Here is a 17,066-nt window from a genome sequence, read left to right on the forward strand (position 1 = left end):
TTTTGTTCTCTGAAGATTTGATTTCTGTGCAAATTCCAGATTACAGTTCAATGAATGAGTGGTTTTTCAGAGCTTTGTAACATCCCACCGTTTTCATAAATATTCCGAGCCCAGAAGCTGCACCCAGGCTTAGAGGAATGATGTGCTCTAAACAAAAGCACTGCAGTCCTGCTGTTCAGGAAAGCCAAACTAACAGATTTACATGTTGCTTCTTTGTCTCTCAAATAATATCTGAAGGCTTTGATTCTCCCAGCTTGCATGTGGTTGCCCATGTCACTCTGGGAGGAGTAGGCAGGACATGCTGTGCCTCTAAAGCTGTGAGTATGAGCAGGGAGGGAAAATAACACTGTGAGTACAAAAAGAGGTATTTTTCCAGTGTACCAGAGGTCAAGCTTAAGAAACAAACTATTTATATTAAATGTGTAAACCTCAGTGTAAGTGTTTATAAATAAACATTGGGAGAGCATGAAAAAAGCACAAATGGAGCAAGGCAGTGAGCAGAGCTGGTTCACTGCATCCAGTGAAACCCGGTATTGTGTGAGCAGTATCTCCCTGTTACCCACCTGTACGTGTGGTTACCCTGAAAATTTCAGCCATCTCCCTTTGGTGACATTACCACCTCATAACTAAAAGCTTCTTAACGCAAAGGGGAACAGGCAAACAGAGAACTAATAACTGGCAGCAATTCTTCTGCCTTTGTTTAAGGGCAGCCAGTCTCGTGCTTTGTGTTTCTCATGGCTTCAGGTCGAGGTTTGCCTTGTCTGTGGCTGTAGTTGTAGGAAAAGGGCTTGGGATACCAGCAACAAAATGGCTCAAGAGTGGGGAGAAACTGGTTCAAGAGATTCAGAAGGAACCTTTCTGAAAAGATCTCCTTTGCTTTTGAGCACGTGAGGTGGACGTGTGACATGAAAATAAAATGTCTCTTAGATATCAGGGTCAAAATTAATTTAGAGAGGAGGTGTGGATGATTTTTTCCAGATATGCTGAGGATTGGATGAGGCTTTCCGGGTCTGGACTGAATTGCAGGTTGGGATTTCCTGGTCAGCTTTTTCAAGTGATAAAATTCACTTCAACTGTGGTGTTGCTCACATGTATATCAAAAGATAAGTTCTTAATTTTTGATTGAGCTGTGTATATCCCTGGATGTGATGTTGTTCCGTCTCTTCAACACTGTGTGAGCTTAGGGAAAGATGAAGCTGTTTGAAGCAATGACTGTGGTACAAGCAAAGGTTCAGCAATTTCCCTTATTAATGCACACTTAAAACATTGTAGTAAACGTACTGCGATTATCTGTTACATTATTCAGTATTTTCATTAATGATTTTGACTTTAAAGGTATGAGTACAGTAGCAAAATCTGCTGGTGACACACCATAAGGGCATTATCCGTACAGCAGAAATATTGTTCAGGAAAACTGGAATAAGTTTGAGGATTTCAGCAGTAGGAATTGGAGGAAATTTAATAAAGCTCAGTGTCACGCACCTAAGAACGTGTAGGAGATACAACAAACTCATTGGTTGGTCTCTTATTTCATTGATGCTCCAGAGATTCTCAGGCAATTCCCACATGTAACATGCGGTTTGCAAATGCACATCTATCCTGGATATTTAAAAATCACTTTATGAGTGTCTGCAAGTGGGGAACACCTCTTTAATTAATTATTAGACTTGTATCGCCCACAGTTTAAAGCGCTGTAAAAGTGGATGTTCTTCTAGTATGCAAAAATCCAGGATGCTTCCCATAAAGACAGAATATTTGACTCATGTTTTATATGTCAGTTTTATGCTTTCTTTTTCTCCCATTCAGGTCAGCCAGTTCAGACAACTCTATTCCAAAGTGATCAATGATAAGCACGATGATGTTATGGCCAAGTTTGGAGCGATCCTGGCACAAGGCATTTTGGATGCAGGTAATTTCCCAAACATCTAAAGCAGCTGACTCTTCTTAAACTTGTTTGATTATAGAGTGCTTCTCATAGCTTCTCATAGCAATTTCATTTGGGAGATAAGGTGCCGGCTTTATGTTTGTCATATAATAGCAGCTAGAAATCTCTAATTGCAATTAATTTCATTTAATTAAAGAAAGAAACCCTGCTGTGTAGTTCCAGGTCACAGAGGGACCTAATGTAGGGAATATTTCATGAGTGTGAATGTCTCAATGTTGAATAGGGGTAGGATTCTGTAAAGGGCGTTCGCATTTCTCTAGGGCAGAATTGCAGGGCTTATTAGGGAAAGTTTCTGTAAGCAAAGAGGACAAACAATGTTTTGTTTTGAATTTTTCCTTCTGCTGGAGTTAAGATGTGTACAGTGCTTAACAACAGTACCTCCTTTCCAAGTTTTTCACTGCTGTCCTATGCATCCAAACACAGTCTGTCCTAAGTGGTTTCTTGCACTGTGGGCTTTCCTGGCCCAGAATAGAGTTCCTTGCCCCTGTTCCCTGTGGTAAGTAGAAACAAGCTGCTTTTCTGCATGCTCTGAGATCAGGATTAGTCCTGAAGTCATATCAGCAAAGAAGTCTAATGTATCTTATCTGTCCCTGTGGCCTGGCTGAAGCACAGCACCAAGCACTGTTATTAGTATCTGTATGAAATTACCACGTTGCCAACCCGTGTAACTGGGGGAAGAAAACACAGGGCTGCCTGCACCTATCTGCATGGGAGCAGATGTGTTCCTGGCATGCATGTGGCAGTCAGGCTGCTCCGTGCTTCATGTCTGGGCTACAGAGAAGGAAACATGAATCGCCTCCATTAATTTCGCCCTGCTTCCCAGGTACCTCTGCTGGAACTCAAATTTACCTGTCTTTTTGACAAAATTGTTACTGTAATTTTGATCATTCCCATATTCACACTGTGTTACTGGGAAGCAAGAGCCCAGCTGGCTCAAAACCTCTCATCTTTACAGACCAGTTTCAAAGTCTTTAAGATTAAATCATAAAAATGCAGCTAAACCCTTTTTTGGTTCATATGTCACATGGGTATCATATAATGATTTAGAAACCATAAACGCTCAATTTTAATAAACTGCTTGTGAATTTGTGCCAACATCTCAACTCTTTATATCTTCCTGTGCTGCTGGAGCAAGGCTGTGAACTTCCCTTTCTTAACTTGCTGCCACTCTCATTAGAGTCTCTTAACAGAAAAAATTCTTTTATCTCTCCCATCCAACTACAAGTGATTATCTGAACAATGGGCTATCAAATTTATTTATCACTACTAGAAGGAAAAGATTGTTTGTATTATCTGCTATAGTTAGGGTTATTGAGATTAGATTTGAGGGTTTTTTTGCAGAGGAAGTAGAAAAGTATAATTCTCTTTTGATGACAGGCTTTGATTAAAAGTGCAAGATTTCCAGTGTGCAGCTGGGAAATGATGCACTGGAGGTGGGCTTTTTGCTCTGACAAAGAGGCAGCCATCAGACGTGGTTTCATGGTGATTTCATTTGATCATTGTCTAATTGTTAAGGCCCAGCAACTACTTTCTTACAGTATTAAAACAAGAAAAATGTAGACATTCTAAATTTAGCATATTATCTTTCCCCCAAAATCTTAGAACTTTCATAATTCACGTACTGACGCACTCTCTTGTTTCAGACTGATGAATACCTTTCTGTTCCTTGCAAAAATAAGATGCCTTATTTTCTGGAATATGTATTAGTACATGTGACCTATAAAAGGGATGTGGTGATTTAACCAGATGTCGGCATTTGACCTACTTGGAAACCATTTTGCTCTCTGAACTGTACATATCTTCTCTGATTCATTTCTCAATCAATGAGGAAAGGAGTGGTAGTCAGCATGCAAATATTTAGGTAGTGTATCTGGAAAAATTCTTTTCTCTGTATTAAGGAAAGGTTTCCTTGGGGACTGAATGGAAGCAGCTGTTGACTGTATGAAGGTGTACATCCTGGATTCAGTGGTATTAGAGATAATTTTAGCAAAGGATGGAAAAGGAGTCATCTTCCAAGTTACAGAGGAAGGAGTTGCCTCATTGTTGCTCTGAAAATACGCATCTCATACAAGATGTTATATTTGAGCTGTTAAATACTTTAGTACAAAAGATAACCATTCGTTTTGTAGATAAAGAAATGATTATTTGAAAAGAGGATGCAGTGTAAGTTGGGATTGGAAACTGGTTTCCAAGATCTAACAAAGCATCTAATGAGTATGGTGCTGTGGTGCTGTCCTGAGCTGCACTGCCAGAAATACCCCCAGCAAAGTGTGTGTGCTATCAGAAAACCTGACATAGGAAAGAAGTTTGTAGAATCGAGTGATGAGTGCTACAGAAGTGCTATCGTGATTACAAGCCATGAATGAATTCATCAAAGTATAAAAATCATCAGCATCTGCTTTTTGTGCTCCCCTTCCTTGTTAACTTAGTAAACAAGGAAGCCAGTAAATCCGCGTAGTCTTCAGAACAGGCCCTTGGCTTCTGATAAATCTTGCCATAGTAGCAATGTGAGTTCTGGAAAATGGACATTACAGTATCACCCTAAAAAAGCTGTGTTTTGAGGGTTTTTTGGATGGTTGATTTGGGGTTGGTTGGTTTGTTTTGAGGTATCATGTCACAGCATCCATCCAAAGATTGGGCATGTGTTCCCTTCCAGGTTGTTAGGGCTGCAGCTTAATTGTGAAAAGAGTTCCCAATTATGCCGTGTCTCTCCACTTTTCCCGCTCCCCACAAAACCCTGGGAGTGGGGGTGGTCTGCTTGCATGTAAACCAGCAGGAAGTAGCAACATGAGAGCATCTTTGGAATATGATTTCTCTTAATATCTAGGAAATTCCAGGAATGGGATGCTATAATTCTGAAGGTTAAAAATAAATTGGAAAAAAATTCCAAAAGTTTGATAAAGTAGTTAAGCTGCTTGTGCAACATCCACTGGACTGCTTTACCTACAATATCTGCAGCTTACTCACCTGGCCCTTATACAGTGATGCAATGAAGAAATGTTCAAAGTAAAGATGGAGGAAAAGACCAGAGATTTAAATGTGCTGTGTTTGACATAATTAAGGATAACGCAAGATCTCAGGCAGTGCCTCATTAATGTTGCAAATTCAAATACAAGTGTGAGAGTGGTGCTAGAGAAGTTAATGAATAGCAGAGCAAACCTGGAAGGGGTGAAAGCAGAAATCATATTATTATCTTTCTTCAAATAGGAGCTTGGAAGGAGTTCTCTAGTCCAGGAGATCTATTGTTACCTCAAAAGGAACAGCAGGGAGATTGTATGTATGCATAATATCCTATAAGGGGACATCAAAATCCTTTGTCTTCTACTGTTTCCCTGGGACTAACTGACATATAAGTACGATAAGTGTGTCATTCAGGACTTTCATTAGTTTTTAGCAATTAGGTAACTGCTGCCTGCTACAGAACGCTGCTTGTGCACGGTAAAGGAATGCTGCTCCAGTTTGGGATTTTTCAGCCACAAAGCGCCCTGAGTCTGGAAGGAGTGGGTGTTTGTATTTTAACAAAGTTAACCTTCCTGCACTTGGGCACGTCAGTGGTAATGGACTTGCCTGGTGCTCTCTTCAACTCAATTCACTGTGCTCCTCAGAAGACTGAAGATCAGATTAACACTTTCTCACACTGTCTGCAAGCCCAATCTTTCAATTTGGTTTCTAGCTGGATGTTTCTGCACTATATCAACATATGGAGTTGTTTTGGTCTCTGCTTTGCAAGTACAAACCTAAGACTTGGTTGTCTGGCAGAGATTTAATTTTGTTGCAAAGACTACAGGAGCTTGTCTCTTTGCTGCGTAGATTGATCGCCTCTAGAAGGAGCTTTTGAAGTTGTTGCTGTTTACATTTTTTTCTACTGAGATGGTGTAGAATAAAACTGTAGGCATATTTCATCTGAATAATAGGCTGCTCAAGGAGGCAGACAGAAAGGTTTCTCTATGGAGTGCTTTATATGTGCTGTTTTCCTTGTGGTTCTTGCCATGTGGTTCATTGATGCACTGTGTTTTAGAAGTAGTTATGATGAAGGTTTGCCTGTTTGGTCTCTCTACCTTCCGAACTGTACCGTCTCCTGGCAAAACAAACACAGAAGGGCTCTATCACTGATTGTGCTGGTGATGCTAAACAGATGTACAGAGATAGATAGAGGTAGTTACACTGCTCACATCTTTCACTGTCAAAGGTGAGATCACGGAGGAGGAAGCTGACAGCATTATGGCTTGGCTCACACCATGTTAATCGCTTTCACAGCAGCTGTTTTGGAGATGCATCATTCTGGCATCTTCATGGGATACCCAGGGATGCATCAACTCAAGTGATGTCATTTCTGATTATTTCCAGGGGGACATAATGTGACGATTTCTCTGCAGTCAAGGACGGGACACACTCACATGCCTTCTGTGGTGGGAGTTCTAGTCTTCACCCAGTTTTGGTTCTGGTTCCCCCTGAGTCACTTCTTATCACTGGCTTTCACCCCAACATGTGTCATCGGCCTTAACAAGGATCTTAAGGTATGTAATATGTGGAGAAAAAAGGGCAGTAATGGCTTGGAAGACTTGAGTGCCCTGAGAGAGAGATGCATGTTTGCATTGATTTTCTTTGAGTACCTCCAGCTTGTGTGTACCAGAAATGGTGCAAACTGGAAGAAGTCTGAAAAGCAGGCGAAAATAATGGAGCTGGTGGAGGGAATAAAGGTAGGAGAGTTGTAAAGAGTGGACTTTGAGCCCTTCATCTCAAAGGAGAAGAAAACAGCTCTTTGATATGTGTGGGTAGAGACCACCCAACAGTAAGAAAATCACTGTGTAAAACTGAAATTATTTTTTTTAAAGTTTTTAAACCATCTTCTACTCCCATATGAATGATATGGTACTCTCCCCTAAGAGAGCCAGCACTGGGAATGGGATCTGGTTCAGTTCTTGGGAGAATAAGTATTAAACCACTGTCTGGGGCACTGAGCTTATCTGGTATGTCTGTTTGAGCTGATCAGTTGTGCAAGCTGTATACCATGCTGGGTGTCCTGTGCTGAAGAGCTGAGCTAGTAACTTCCACAAAAAGAGCTTCTTAATATACATCTCCCTCCAGTCACTTCTACAGTCTTATTCTGTGAAGAACAAAGCATGCATAGTGCTGTGTTGGTTTTCAGAATCCTTCTGTGGGATGGAGGCAGCTTGCAGGATTGCAGCCCCTAGGCCAAAAGCTTGTGACTGTAGCGTGTTCTTCTCTACCTGTCTTGGGTTTAGCATCAAGTCAGTCTATACACAGCTCAAAATAACTGCTCTGTTTGGAGTGAAACTTGCATTAAAATGCCGCCTTCTTCCTGTGTTCTGAATATTTCACTTGAATTGTATTGCTGCTTTGTCACCGCACCTCCTCAGATGTAATGAGCACAACACCTTTTTGACTGTTTGCTGACTGCACTGCCATTTTGGCTTGTCTCCCCATCCCTTGGTTTCCAAGGCATCCAAATGACTGTGGGCAAGATTGTTATATAACTTAGCTTAAATGTTTATGTTATGGGCTGCACCACACCCACCTTGCTTCCTCAGGGCAGTCCTTGGTCTCTTCTTAGTCTGTGATGTGTCATAAAGGAAGGGAGATGAGAACTCACTCTCAGAATTTGAATGGGATGTCAGAGGGTGCTTTCTGGCCTTGCTTAAGTAGATAAGAGTAAGACAATGTGCAGAATTGGTTGCCCACTCCCAACAAGTACTGTCCTTTTGCAAGAGGTGACTGTCAGGCGGTGCTTAGTCTGACCTAGCATGCACTAAAAAATCTTCACTTAGCTCTTAAACCAATTTTGTGCCAATATGAGCGGGCGCAGCAATAACATCGAAACCGCAAAAGCATTGAAACAATGAAAGCAAAGCATGGTGTGAATAGCATGCAGTGTATGGAGGAGGCTAGGAGAGCTTGCCAGAGTCGAATTATAGAATAATTGAATAATATTGTTCTAGTTGAACTGTTGCCACTGATAACAGTTTCTCTGCTTCCGGAGGGGGAGAAAGGGAAGCCTGTATTCTTTAGAGGATCTGTGTTTGTCTCTGCTGGAAGGAAAATTAAGCTAAAGTAATTATTATGCTGTGGACGTTTTTCCCTGCTTTTTGTCTCTAACAATTTTTTTTAACTGTTTGTTTTAGATGCCAAAAGTCCAGTACAAGTCCAACTGTAAGCCATCCACATTTGCCTACCCCCCACCTCTGGAGGTACCAAAGGAAAAGGAGAAAGAAAAGGTATTTGGAATAGCTCTCTGCGTTGTAAAGATCAACCCCTTCTCCCTCCTAGTATAAACATTGACTTTGGTGGCACTAGCAGGGAATTTGAAGAGCAAAAGAAAAATTGGCAGTTGCTGTTGTCTCTGAAAGAGAATTCTAGCTATTTTTTCCTGCTAAGCTCAGGACTTTCTGATTATGGCATAAAGTTGCTGTGCTACCGAGTTGCTGGAACCTCCCTTATCTCCAGTGGTCAAGCAGAAACTTTGATTAAAACTTTTTTTTTCCTAATGTCCTACTGATTTATGTATCATCTGTGTGCAGCACCTAGCACAACAGTGTTCCTGTCTGTGGTGTGGGCTCACTACAGTTGCAGTACAAACACTGAGAATACTAAGTGAGATAGAGCTCAAGTAGTACCATGTGGAAGGACAGAAGTGTACTTGGTCTCAGGGCAGTGGGACCATGTGCTAAAATATGAGTGATGAAACCCGTGGATCTCAAAAAGATAAGTGTGAAACTGAGAACACCTAGAGATGTAGAAAGGGATGACTAGAAAAGCAACAGTGGAAGCAATTTGTCTCCTGGCAAAAATGTTTAAGCCTTTGAGCAGACCACAGCAATAGGTGAAGCAGCCCCGAGGGAGCAATTGCAGCAGTGGAGACCTCTGGCACATCATGCTAATGAATGACATTGTGTGAAAATGGTATAACATTTTGTCAGAACTGAATGATGGGCAGGACAAATTTCCATGCTGCCAAGGAACCCAAAACTGAGCTCCTACCAAAAGGCAAAGTTTACTGCTCATAGCTGCATTCTCACCTTTGAATAGGATATGAATTGGATGAGTCTGTTCTTATAAACTTCCCTGGCCAAAATGAAAACATACCATGAATTCACATTCAGCCTGGAAACCGTCTCCAGCAACATGACAAATACTGTTGCTCCATTCCTCTGAGGAAGTTACTTACAGGGACAGTTACTGTAGACAGAGATGTACTCACTAGAAGTGGGGAGACGTGCTGAATTCTTCTATAAACTGTTGCTTCTGGATACTTCTTAGCACAGAAATGCTGAATTTTCATGAGTGCTCATCTGTAGTACATTGTGTATATGTATGTGTACATTATATGCTTCTTGAAGTCAGTGAGAAATAGAGCCGTCTGTTTAGAAGAGTGGAGCTGCTTTTTAGATTGTTCTTAAGAGTTTCTATATGCATGATTATTTACCACAGAGACCACGGCAACAGATTTTTCCCAATAGCAAGAATTCCCCTAGTTGTTCTGTTAGAAATACATAAGCAAAAATCTCATGTAGAGACCCATATAGTAATAATTAATCCCTAAACTAGGAAGTTTGTCCTTCCTCATACTGTAGTGTCTACCCAGTCTACATTCATGTATCTGTGCCATTTATTTGCCTTCATAGTAGTCTGTTTGTCTCTAAAAGAGAGCAATGTGTAGAGTGTGATATTTATCTTACTGATGGCTGCACTGAGAACTGACCTAGCATTGGCTTCCCTTTGTTTCCTTGCTGGAGGGAGGGATGCACAATATAGTGTTGCAGTTGTACCCATTGTCTCCTCTGTTCATATATCCAGGTTTCCACTGCTGTGCTGTCCATCACTGCGAAAGCCAAGAAGAAGGAAAAGGAGAAGGAGAAAGAGAAGAAGGAAGAAGAAAAGATGGAAGTGGTGGGTGTAAACATTGAAACTTTTGTGACTTCTTCCTCCATCCTCTAAAAATGCGTAAGGTGTGTCAGGAAAGCTGGCGCTCACTTAACAAGGTCCCTGCTGTGACCTGCATTACAGTCAGCTCTGAGCATAACATTAATGCACGTTTCAGTGTAGTGTGTATGCCCATTAGCATCTTGTGTGTGTGTGCTGTTAAAAGCAACAGGCTATATTACTTAGGAATCTACTGTTTCTGAGAAATAAAGCTTCCTTGTAAGTAACTGACTTCCTTCAAGACATAAGCTTATTCTGACAGATGTATGCGCCTTTAACTGCATGTACCTTTTCTGCATTATTTTACTGCCTGTTATTCATATTTCCAGACCAACTGAACTTCCTCTTATCCTTGTGCTTTTCTTACTAAGATGGAGAAGTCTTACTAATTTCATGTACTTGATACCTCAACTGATACTTTTAAATAGGCTCAACATTGTAGCAGTTGCTTGGTGATGTCTGATTCAGTTACGATTACTTAAGAGCTCAAACTCTCTGGTTTTGCATGTGCTTAATCAACTGTTCTGACACATTTGCCTTTTTGACAGCAATCTCTTAAGTGCTTTGCCCACCTATCAAAACACAAAACGTTTATCTATGTCCAGCTTAGGGCCAGCTGAGATTTGAGCACAGGATCTGGCCACTGCTCAGTAGTTGTGGTGATGGCTTTGGTCCTCTTTCTCTCAGCTCGTAGATCTAACACTGTAACTCTTCATCAGTGAGGAAAGTGTCACCATGGAACAAGCTCTGAGGAGTGCAAAAATAGCTAGATAATGAGTTCTTGATGGTTTCTGTACTTTGGAAGATAAGTGGCAGCTAATATTTTTGATGGTTCTTGACAAGGAACAGTTCCTTTTTTGCCCACCTAACAGCTGCAGAAATGCAAAGAACAACTGTAAATGGAGAATGTGTTCAGTAGAAGCCTTTCTGATTCCAGTTTAACATCTATGTAAGAGAAGCAGCATGGTCAGGGACTTTGGGCCTCTTTCTATTTAAGAAGAAATACAGAAATAGTACATGAAGGGAGTGTGGCATAAGATCAAAGGTGTATTTGTGAAATATCTGTCCTGGACCTGCTTAAGTATTGGCCATATTGTAGGCATTGGCCTTCATACAGATGACTCAGAAAATGAATCATCGCATGTGCAGGTAGAATTTGTGATTTTTCTTTTTGCTCCTTTATCAATGTTTCCTTGTCATCAAACATTGCCTTTTCTTTAAATTATTCTTACAGCACTATAGACCAAGCAAAATGTGCTGAGCAGATGAATGTTTCTTCCAAAAGTTTTGCAACCTCCAGTTAAGTAAAGGTGCTGAGAGGAAGCAGTATATTGGAAGGGATTCATGTGTCGTGTCTGTCTACGCTGTGCTGTCTAAAAAGAATTTTTTTGGCTAAATCAAGCAGAAGAACAGGGATGCAAAAAGGGAGCTTGCTGCCACCTGCTGTGTTCGAGTTCAGTGTTTTGCAATTGTCCAAATGTTTTAGTGCTAAAATTGCTTTCCTGATTTTCTCATATGCCTGTTATGTGGTAGTAATCCATAACTTCCAAGAAATATGCACAGCAAAGAGCAGTAACTGTGACAGAAATCCTGCTGTTACAGGAATTTCTGGGCCGTGCATGTGGTGACGTTCCTGATAATTTCCTATTGGTTGTCTCCATCTTTTCTACAGTCCTTTTTGTTTGCAACTCGCAGATGATCCTGAGCAATGGGGAAATTATGTTCCAGGTTCTTACGTATATAAATGATGCTATGTTTTTTCCTCCTGAGCTTTGGCCTCCAGCTGCTGAGTCAATGGTGAAGGAGCTCCTAGCTGCAGTTCCCCAGGGAGTCTCTGGGGTGGAGTCGTTTTGGCTGAGCTGTTGTCACTGCACATAGTGTGAAAGGTCACTGATGGTTTTATAGCAGTGAAAACGCAAAGGCAATCTTTAGAAATTTTCATATGCTCAGTAATGATATTAAAGAATCTTAAGTTGTGAACAAAAGTGGTGAGTTTAAGCATAGCGTGGGGAAGTCACAGGTAAACTGTTCCACTACCACCTCTTGTTGAGCGTGCCTTCACCTGCAGTCACGAGTGAGACATTGCCTTTGGGGAGTACTTAGATCCACTCTGGCATTGCTTGTGCCAGCTGATTGATGCATCTTAGTTTGTTCCTCAGCAAGGTGAGTGGCTTCTCATCATGCTCTGGAAGTGCTCTCTGAGTATCAACTTGTCCCTTACCCCCCTGAATTTGGAAGGGGTTAGAGGCTGCTGTTAAAACCATGTTGATGTTCTCCTCCTGCTGCAGGATGAGACTGAAAAGAAGGATGAAAAAGAAAAGAAGAAGGAGCCTGAGCCCAATTTCCAGCTTTTGGACAACCCAGCAAGAGTCATGCCTGCTCAGCTCAAAGTTCTTACTATGACAGAGAGCTGCCGGTATCAGCCTTTCAAACCAGTAAGTGTCTGTGTGCTTGACAGAACATTCCCTGTGCTGGGCTTCTGTATTAGGACTTGAAGCTCTGTGTGTCCCACTCACACATGGTGCCTCACTGTAATTTGTTTAGAGATTTACGACTTCGCTGCTGCTATATTTCCACTCTGTCCAAATGATCACATGCAGTTCTAGCTGGGGGAGGGGGGAAACCAGAGCTGCTACAACCAATTTCATTGTGTTGATGCTGCTTTATCTTTATTTTTCTTCTTTTTTCTTTCTTCACATGCTGTAACCTGGAAACCAGTCAGACACTCTCTGTGTTAATGACATTGCTGGGTACATAAACACTCAGAAATGGCTTTTCCAATGAGCTGAAAAGTTGAACAGGCTCATTGTCAAATCAGTTAAAAAAAACAAAACAAAACAAAACATCATCTCTTGTGCTGGAGTGTTATTATTTGAAGTAGGGTTTATAACAGAAATGTTTGATTTTTTTTTTTTAATTAAACAGATTACTTATTCAGTTACACGTGAAGTTAGAAAAGTGCCTCCATCTCCTGTTAACACGGACAAAAACACAGCATGTGATTGTCAGATACAGATGATGACATTTGCCCAAGCAATCTAATAAGTTTGCTCCTGGCCTCTGAGTCTCCTGAAACAAATTCTTTTGGCTTTTATTTTTGTCCAACACATAATAACATCCTCCACTACTCCCTTTTGCAGCATTGTGCATGGGAAAACTTTATGCAGAAATAGCAGTGTTGTTTTTTTTCCTAGGAAAATATTTGTGTTTTTAATAAATGTATTTCCTGGAATTCCATCAGCATATCGGAATCCTCTGTGCATCATCCCCTTCCGAGACACCCATGTTTTAGCACATCTCCTGAAGGATCTTTCTGTTTCTATCTTTCAAAAAGAAATGACCCAACTAGTATTTGGTTTGGGAAGATTTGCTATGCGGTGCAATAAGCATCCGCTCATGCAGCTGAAGCTTCAAAAGAAGGTGAATCCTAATACAGAACTGGTAAAGGTGGTGCAGTTTCCTCGCTTTAACTCCTCCCAGAAAAACAGATTTTGAGAACAAAAGAGTATTTTTTTTGCTGGGATTGGCATGTGTAACCAAGGAGGGTCTTGAAATTGAGACGTTCAGGAGGTTTGCACTGCTTTGGGAAATGCCAGAATAAAAAGCCTCTTTGAAATATTTTTGTAGCCTGGATTCCTGATGTGGTTCATGCGCTGATCCCAGCCAGGCATGACACAGCACTGCCTCTTCGCACCTCATGTTTCGGTACTTGAGATGCAAGGATTTGTTTTAGCCTTAAAGGATGTTTGGTTGTGACCTTTGTAATTAATTCCCCTTGTTTTATGAGGTTCTGCTAATAGGATTCCTCAGTCAGTGGAAGCTGGTGATCAGATTAGTCTCTGTTTCAGATAGCCTCCTGGGAGGCTGCTATAGAGAGAAGCTTCACTAGGCTTTGTTGCCCTTAAGATGAGCCTTATAAAGCTATTATGGTTCAATTAGTTTTCAAGTGGAAAGTGCCAGACTGAGCCTGGGGTAAAGCTGTGAATCCAGATGCCATTTTCTATCAAACTGAGACATAGATAATGGCAATATAAAAAGCAGCCTGGATAAGCTTTGTCTGTTCCATCCCTTTATCAGGCAGCGGGCTGGGTGGATGTCAGATGCTTTGCTTTCTGAAACTTCCCCTTTTTCTGGCAAAGTTGTACCTTTGGCATAGACCCAGTCAGCAGAGAATGAGCACATACAGTGCTGTTTCTGACATGGAATGTTGAGGTGAAAGCCACCAGCAAGGACTCTTTACGTGACTCCTTCATATATGAGCAGCTGGGAGAAAGGATCTGCTTTGCTTTTTGGTTCTTTTCCTAGATAGCACTGACTAATCCTTAAATGAGCCTAGCATCACAGAGAAGCAGAGCTGTATAAATCATTATGTCCATCTATGTATGTAGGGACAGAAATGAAGTCAGGGCTTTGCTTACTCTGTTCTCTTTGCAAAGGCAGACGTGTGAATGGCTCTTGCCTCCACTAAGACTTCCAGCAGTCTGTAAGTGTTTGGCCCAAGTATTCAGTGAGCTCTTAATGTGGGGTGCAAACAAGTAAGGAAGTGTAAATTACCATGCATCAGTCTGACCAATTATGAGCTCTGTTTCTTTGTCCCTACTTGCACAGGGTTTCAGTCTGATGTAACTTGTAGCTAGCTAGTCATGGTCCTTCTTTTCCTTTGGTGTGAGTTGAGCATTCATTCTTGCTTATAAGGAACCTGAGGTGTTTCATATGGCCTAGGGTAAGACTGTGGCCATAAACACTCTACCACAAGGCACAGGCAAGCAGCTTCTAATGCTCATTGTACTTGTACTACAGCTTTCCATTGGAGGCATCATCATTCTGAAGGACACCAGTGAGGATATGGAGGAGCTGGTTGAACCTGTGGCAGCTCACGGTCCGAAGATCGAAGAAGAGGAACAGGAACCTGAACCGCCAGAGCCCTTTGAGTACATTGATGATTAAGACATGAGGTACAATATAGTATGCACTTTTGTTAATCCCAAGTAAAGTAAAAACTTCTTTGGATTAACTGAAGCAGTTACCAGCATCCAGCGCTCTTGTTTTAAATCTTTTGTTCTGCATTAGATTCAGAAACGTTTGAAGAGTTTGGAAGCAGTAGGAGAGGAAGCCCACTGTTCTGGATAAGGCCTTATACAGTCGTGCTGGATCTGGTCTCTAAGCACGCGGGCTCGGCTGCTCATAAATAGAACATCCCTGGGCAGAGTCTGAGCAGAAACGTAGGGTCACAGACAGCGGCTGAGCTGGGAATAATCAGCTTGTGAAGAATGATCCCAGAGGGGCAAGTGGTTTATATAACACAGTTGTCATCTACTTGACCTCAGTGTGGAAGAACTGGTCAAAAGAGAACAGTGCTGCTCTGCTGAATTGCTTTGTGTTCCCAGCAGTTCTTAGCAAAATTTAATGACGGTTCATTCATGAGCTTGCTGGTGCTCTCTGAGTCTCATCATAATGATCCTTGTATATCTGTTCAAGGCAGTGAATAGTGCAGTTCTCAGGTCCCCTGGTTAAAGTGCCTCAACTGGTGAGCAAGTTTCTCACTGAGAGGCAGAAGTTCAGTCTCTTTATTTCCAGATATGGGCTGGCATGTTCCAGTGTTCCCAAGAGCAAAGATTATGCACATGAATTGGTGGATGGGCAGGAAAGCAGACTTGCTTCTACAGACTGTAAATGCTGCGTCATTGGCAGACTGGGGTGAATGCGTGGGGCTAACCACAAAAAACCTTAGTTAAAAATGCTTCCTTTTCTGGTCTCTCTCTCCCTCTTCTCCAGGATCACGTCCTCTAAAGAAGACACTATGCTTGATATCAGAAAGACAGACATGAAGACCTTCCTATGGAGATCCGCTGTTCAGTGCATGCAGCCCCAATCTGTGCTGAGCTAAAGCTGATAGTCCGTGTTTTATGGTTGAAGAACAGATATATGCTATTTAGTGTACTCTTTCACAAAACCTTGTTTTCAAATAAATATATTAAAAACTCTTGACAGAAAACATGATACTTGGAGGGAAAAAAGAAAAAGGGAAGGCTAGCAAGTGCTCTTCTGCTCAGCCTGAACCTTGGATATTGTACTCAAATCATGTAGAGTTGAAATTTCTGCCTCTCTCTGCTTTCTGTAGCATTCCCTTAGGCTGACTAAGGTCATTAGCTAAAGTCTGGCCCAGCCACAGCACTGCTGCAACAGAGGTGGAAGGTCTCTACCTGCCAGCAGTTTTTTTAGATTGCTTCTGCTTCCAAAATATCTCTGTGATACTGACTTTGCACTGATCTTCTTCCTTGCTCATCCTAGTTTTCCTGTGTCAGTATGGGGCTGACAGAAGGGCTGTGGATATCAGTGGTGGGGAAATTGAGGCACATTTCTCTTTGTTTCAGAGAATCCCTTTTGTATATGCTTTCGCTGCTTTCACCAAATATGAACAAAATAGCCAATGTGAGTAGGCTGCTAGAAAAGCATTACAGGCTTAGATGGGGTGAATCCAGACATACAAATCGTAACACTGCTGTACATCGTTAGCCAACAGGGAATTTACAGTCAGGGGTATGGAATGAGCAGCAGTCAAAAGGAAAGAATGCAGCTTAAGGGTTCACTGTGGGACCAGCCAGGCCTTCACCTGAGGGGCTGTAACGCTTCACAGGTGGTATCACCAGTGAGCCAGAAACTGCAGCCCTGGTCAGCTGTAAGCTGTAAGCCTACGGCTGGACTGTGCCGCATGACTTGAAACAGCATGTAAGTGGAATGAGGTTTTTATTGTATGTATGTGGGAGTAACTTGCTACATACTGCAAACTCATGTGTATTGGTAGAAATGGAAGACAAATCTTGCATGTAATGCCTGGGAGTTTTTCCAGCAGATGGTTTATTTTGGTGGATGTTACTATAGCAATGGAATAGTCCATCTTTGTTCTCTGCAAAGCTTAAGCAGTGCAGAGCAGAGGTATGGGACTGAAAGCCAACTTTGAGTCCTAGACTTCAGTCAGGTCCCTGAAGTTGAAATGTTGTCTCAGTAGGGGTGCTGGCCAGAGCTCACTGTTCTCAGTGTGATCCAGATCTGTTCTCCTGCAGAGCAGAGCTGAGAATGAACCTGAAATATCTACAGACAACATTTGTGGAGGTAAAATTGGAAACAGAGGGAGTCACTGCCCTAGTCTAGTGGTTGTTAGACTTAAGACCCAGAGGAT

The 17,066-nt window shown here is 41.8% G+C and overlaps 1 protein-coding gene across 1 annotated transcript in view; it reads left to right on the plus strand.

Moving 5' to 3' along the window:
- Nucleotides 1-15,869, plus strand: part of PSMD1 (proteasome 26S subunit, non-ATPase 1) — a 65,340-nt gene extending 49,471 nt beyond the window's left edge. Inside the window, exons 19-25 of the mRNA XM_085232617.1 lie at nucleotides 1,807-1,909; nucleotides 6,293-6,462; nucleotides 8,089-8,181; nucleotides 9,761-9,853; nucleotides 12,175-12,321; nucleotides 14,687-14,841; nucleotides 15,662-15,869. Coding sequence (XP_085088743.1) covers nucleotides 1,807-1,909; nucleotides 6,293-6,462; nucleotides 8,089-8,181; nucleotides 9,761-9,853; nucleotides 12,175-12,321; nucleotides 14,687-14,833 — 753 coding nt within the window. The 3' untranslated portion in view covers nucleotides 14,834-14,841; nucleotides 15,662-15,869. The remainder of the gene's footprint in view (nucleotides 1-1,806; nucleotides 1,910-6,292; nucleotides 6,463-8,088; nucleotides 8,182-9,760; nucleotides 9,854-12,174; nucleotides 12,322-14,686; nucleotides 14,842-15,661) is intronic.
- Nucleotides 15,870-17,066: the final 1,197 nt, after the last annotated feature.

This window comes from Meleagris gallopavo, chromosome 11, assembly GCF_905368555.1.
Source record: "Meleagris gallopavo chromosome 11, MGAL_WU_HG_1.1, whole genome shotgun sequence".
NCBI classification, from domain to species: domain Eukaryota; kingdom Metazoa; phylum Chordata; class Aves; order Galliformes; family Phasianidae; genus Meleagris; species Meleagris gallopavo.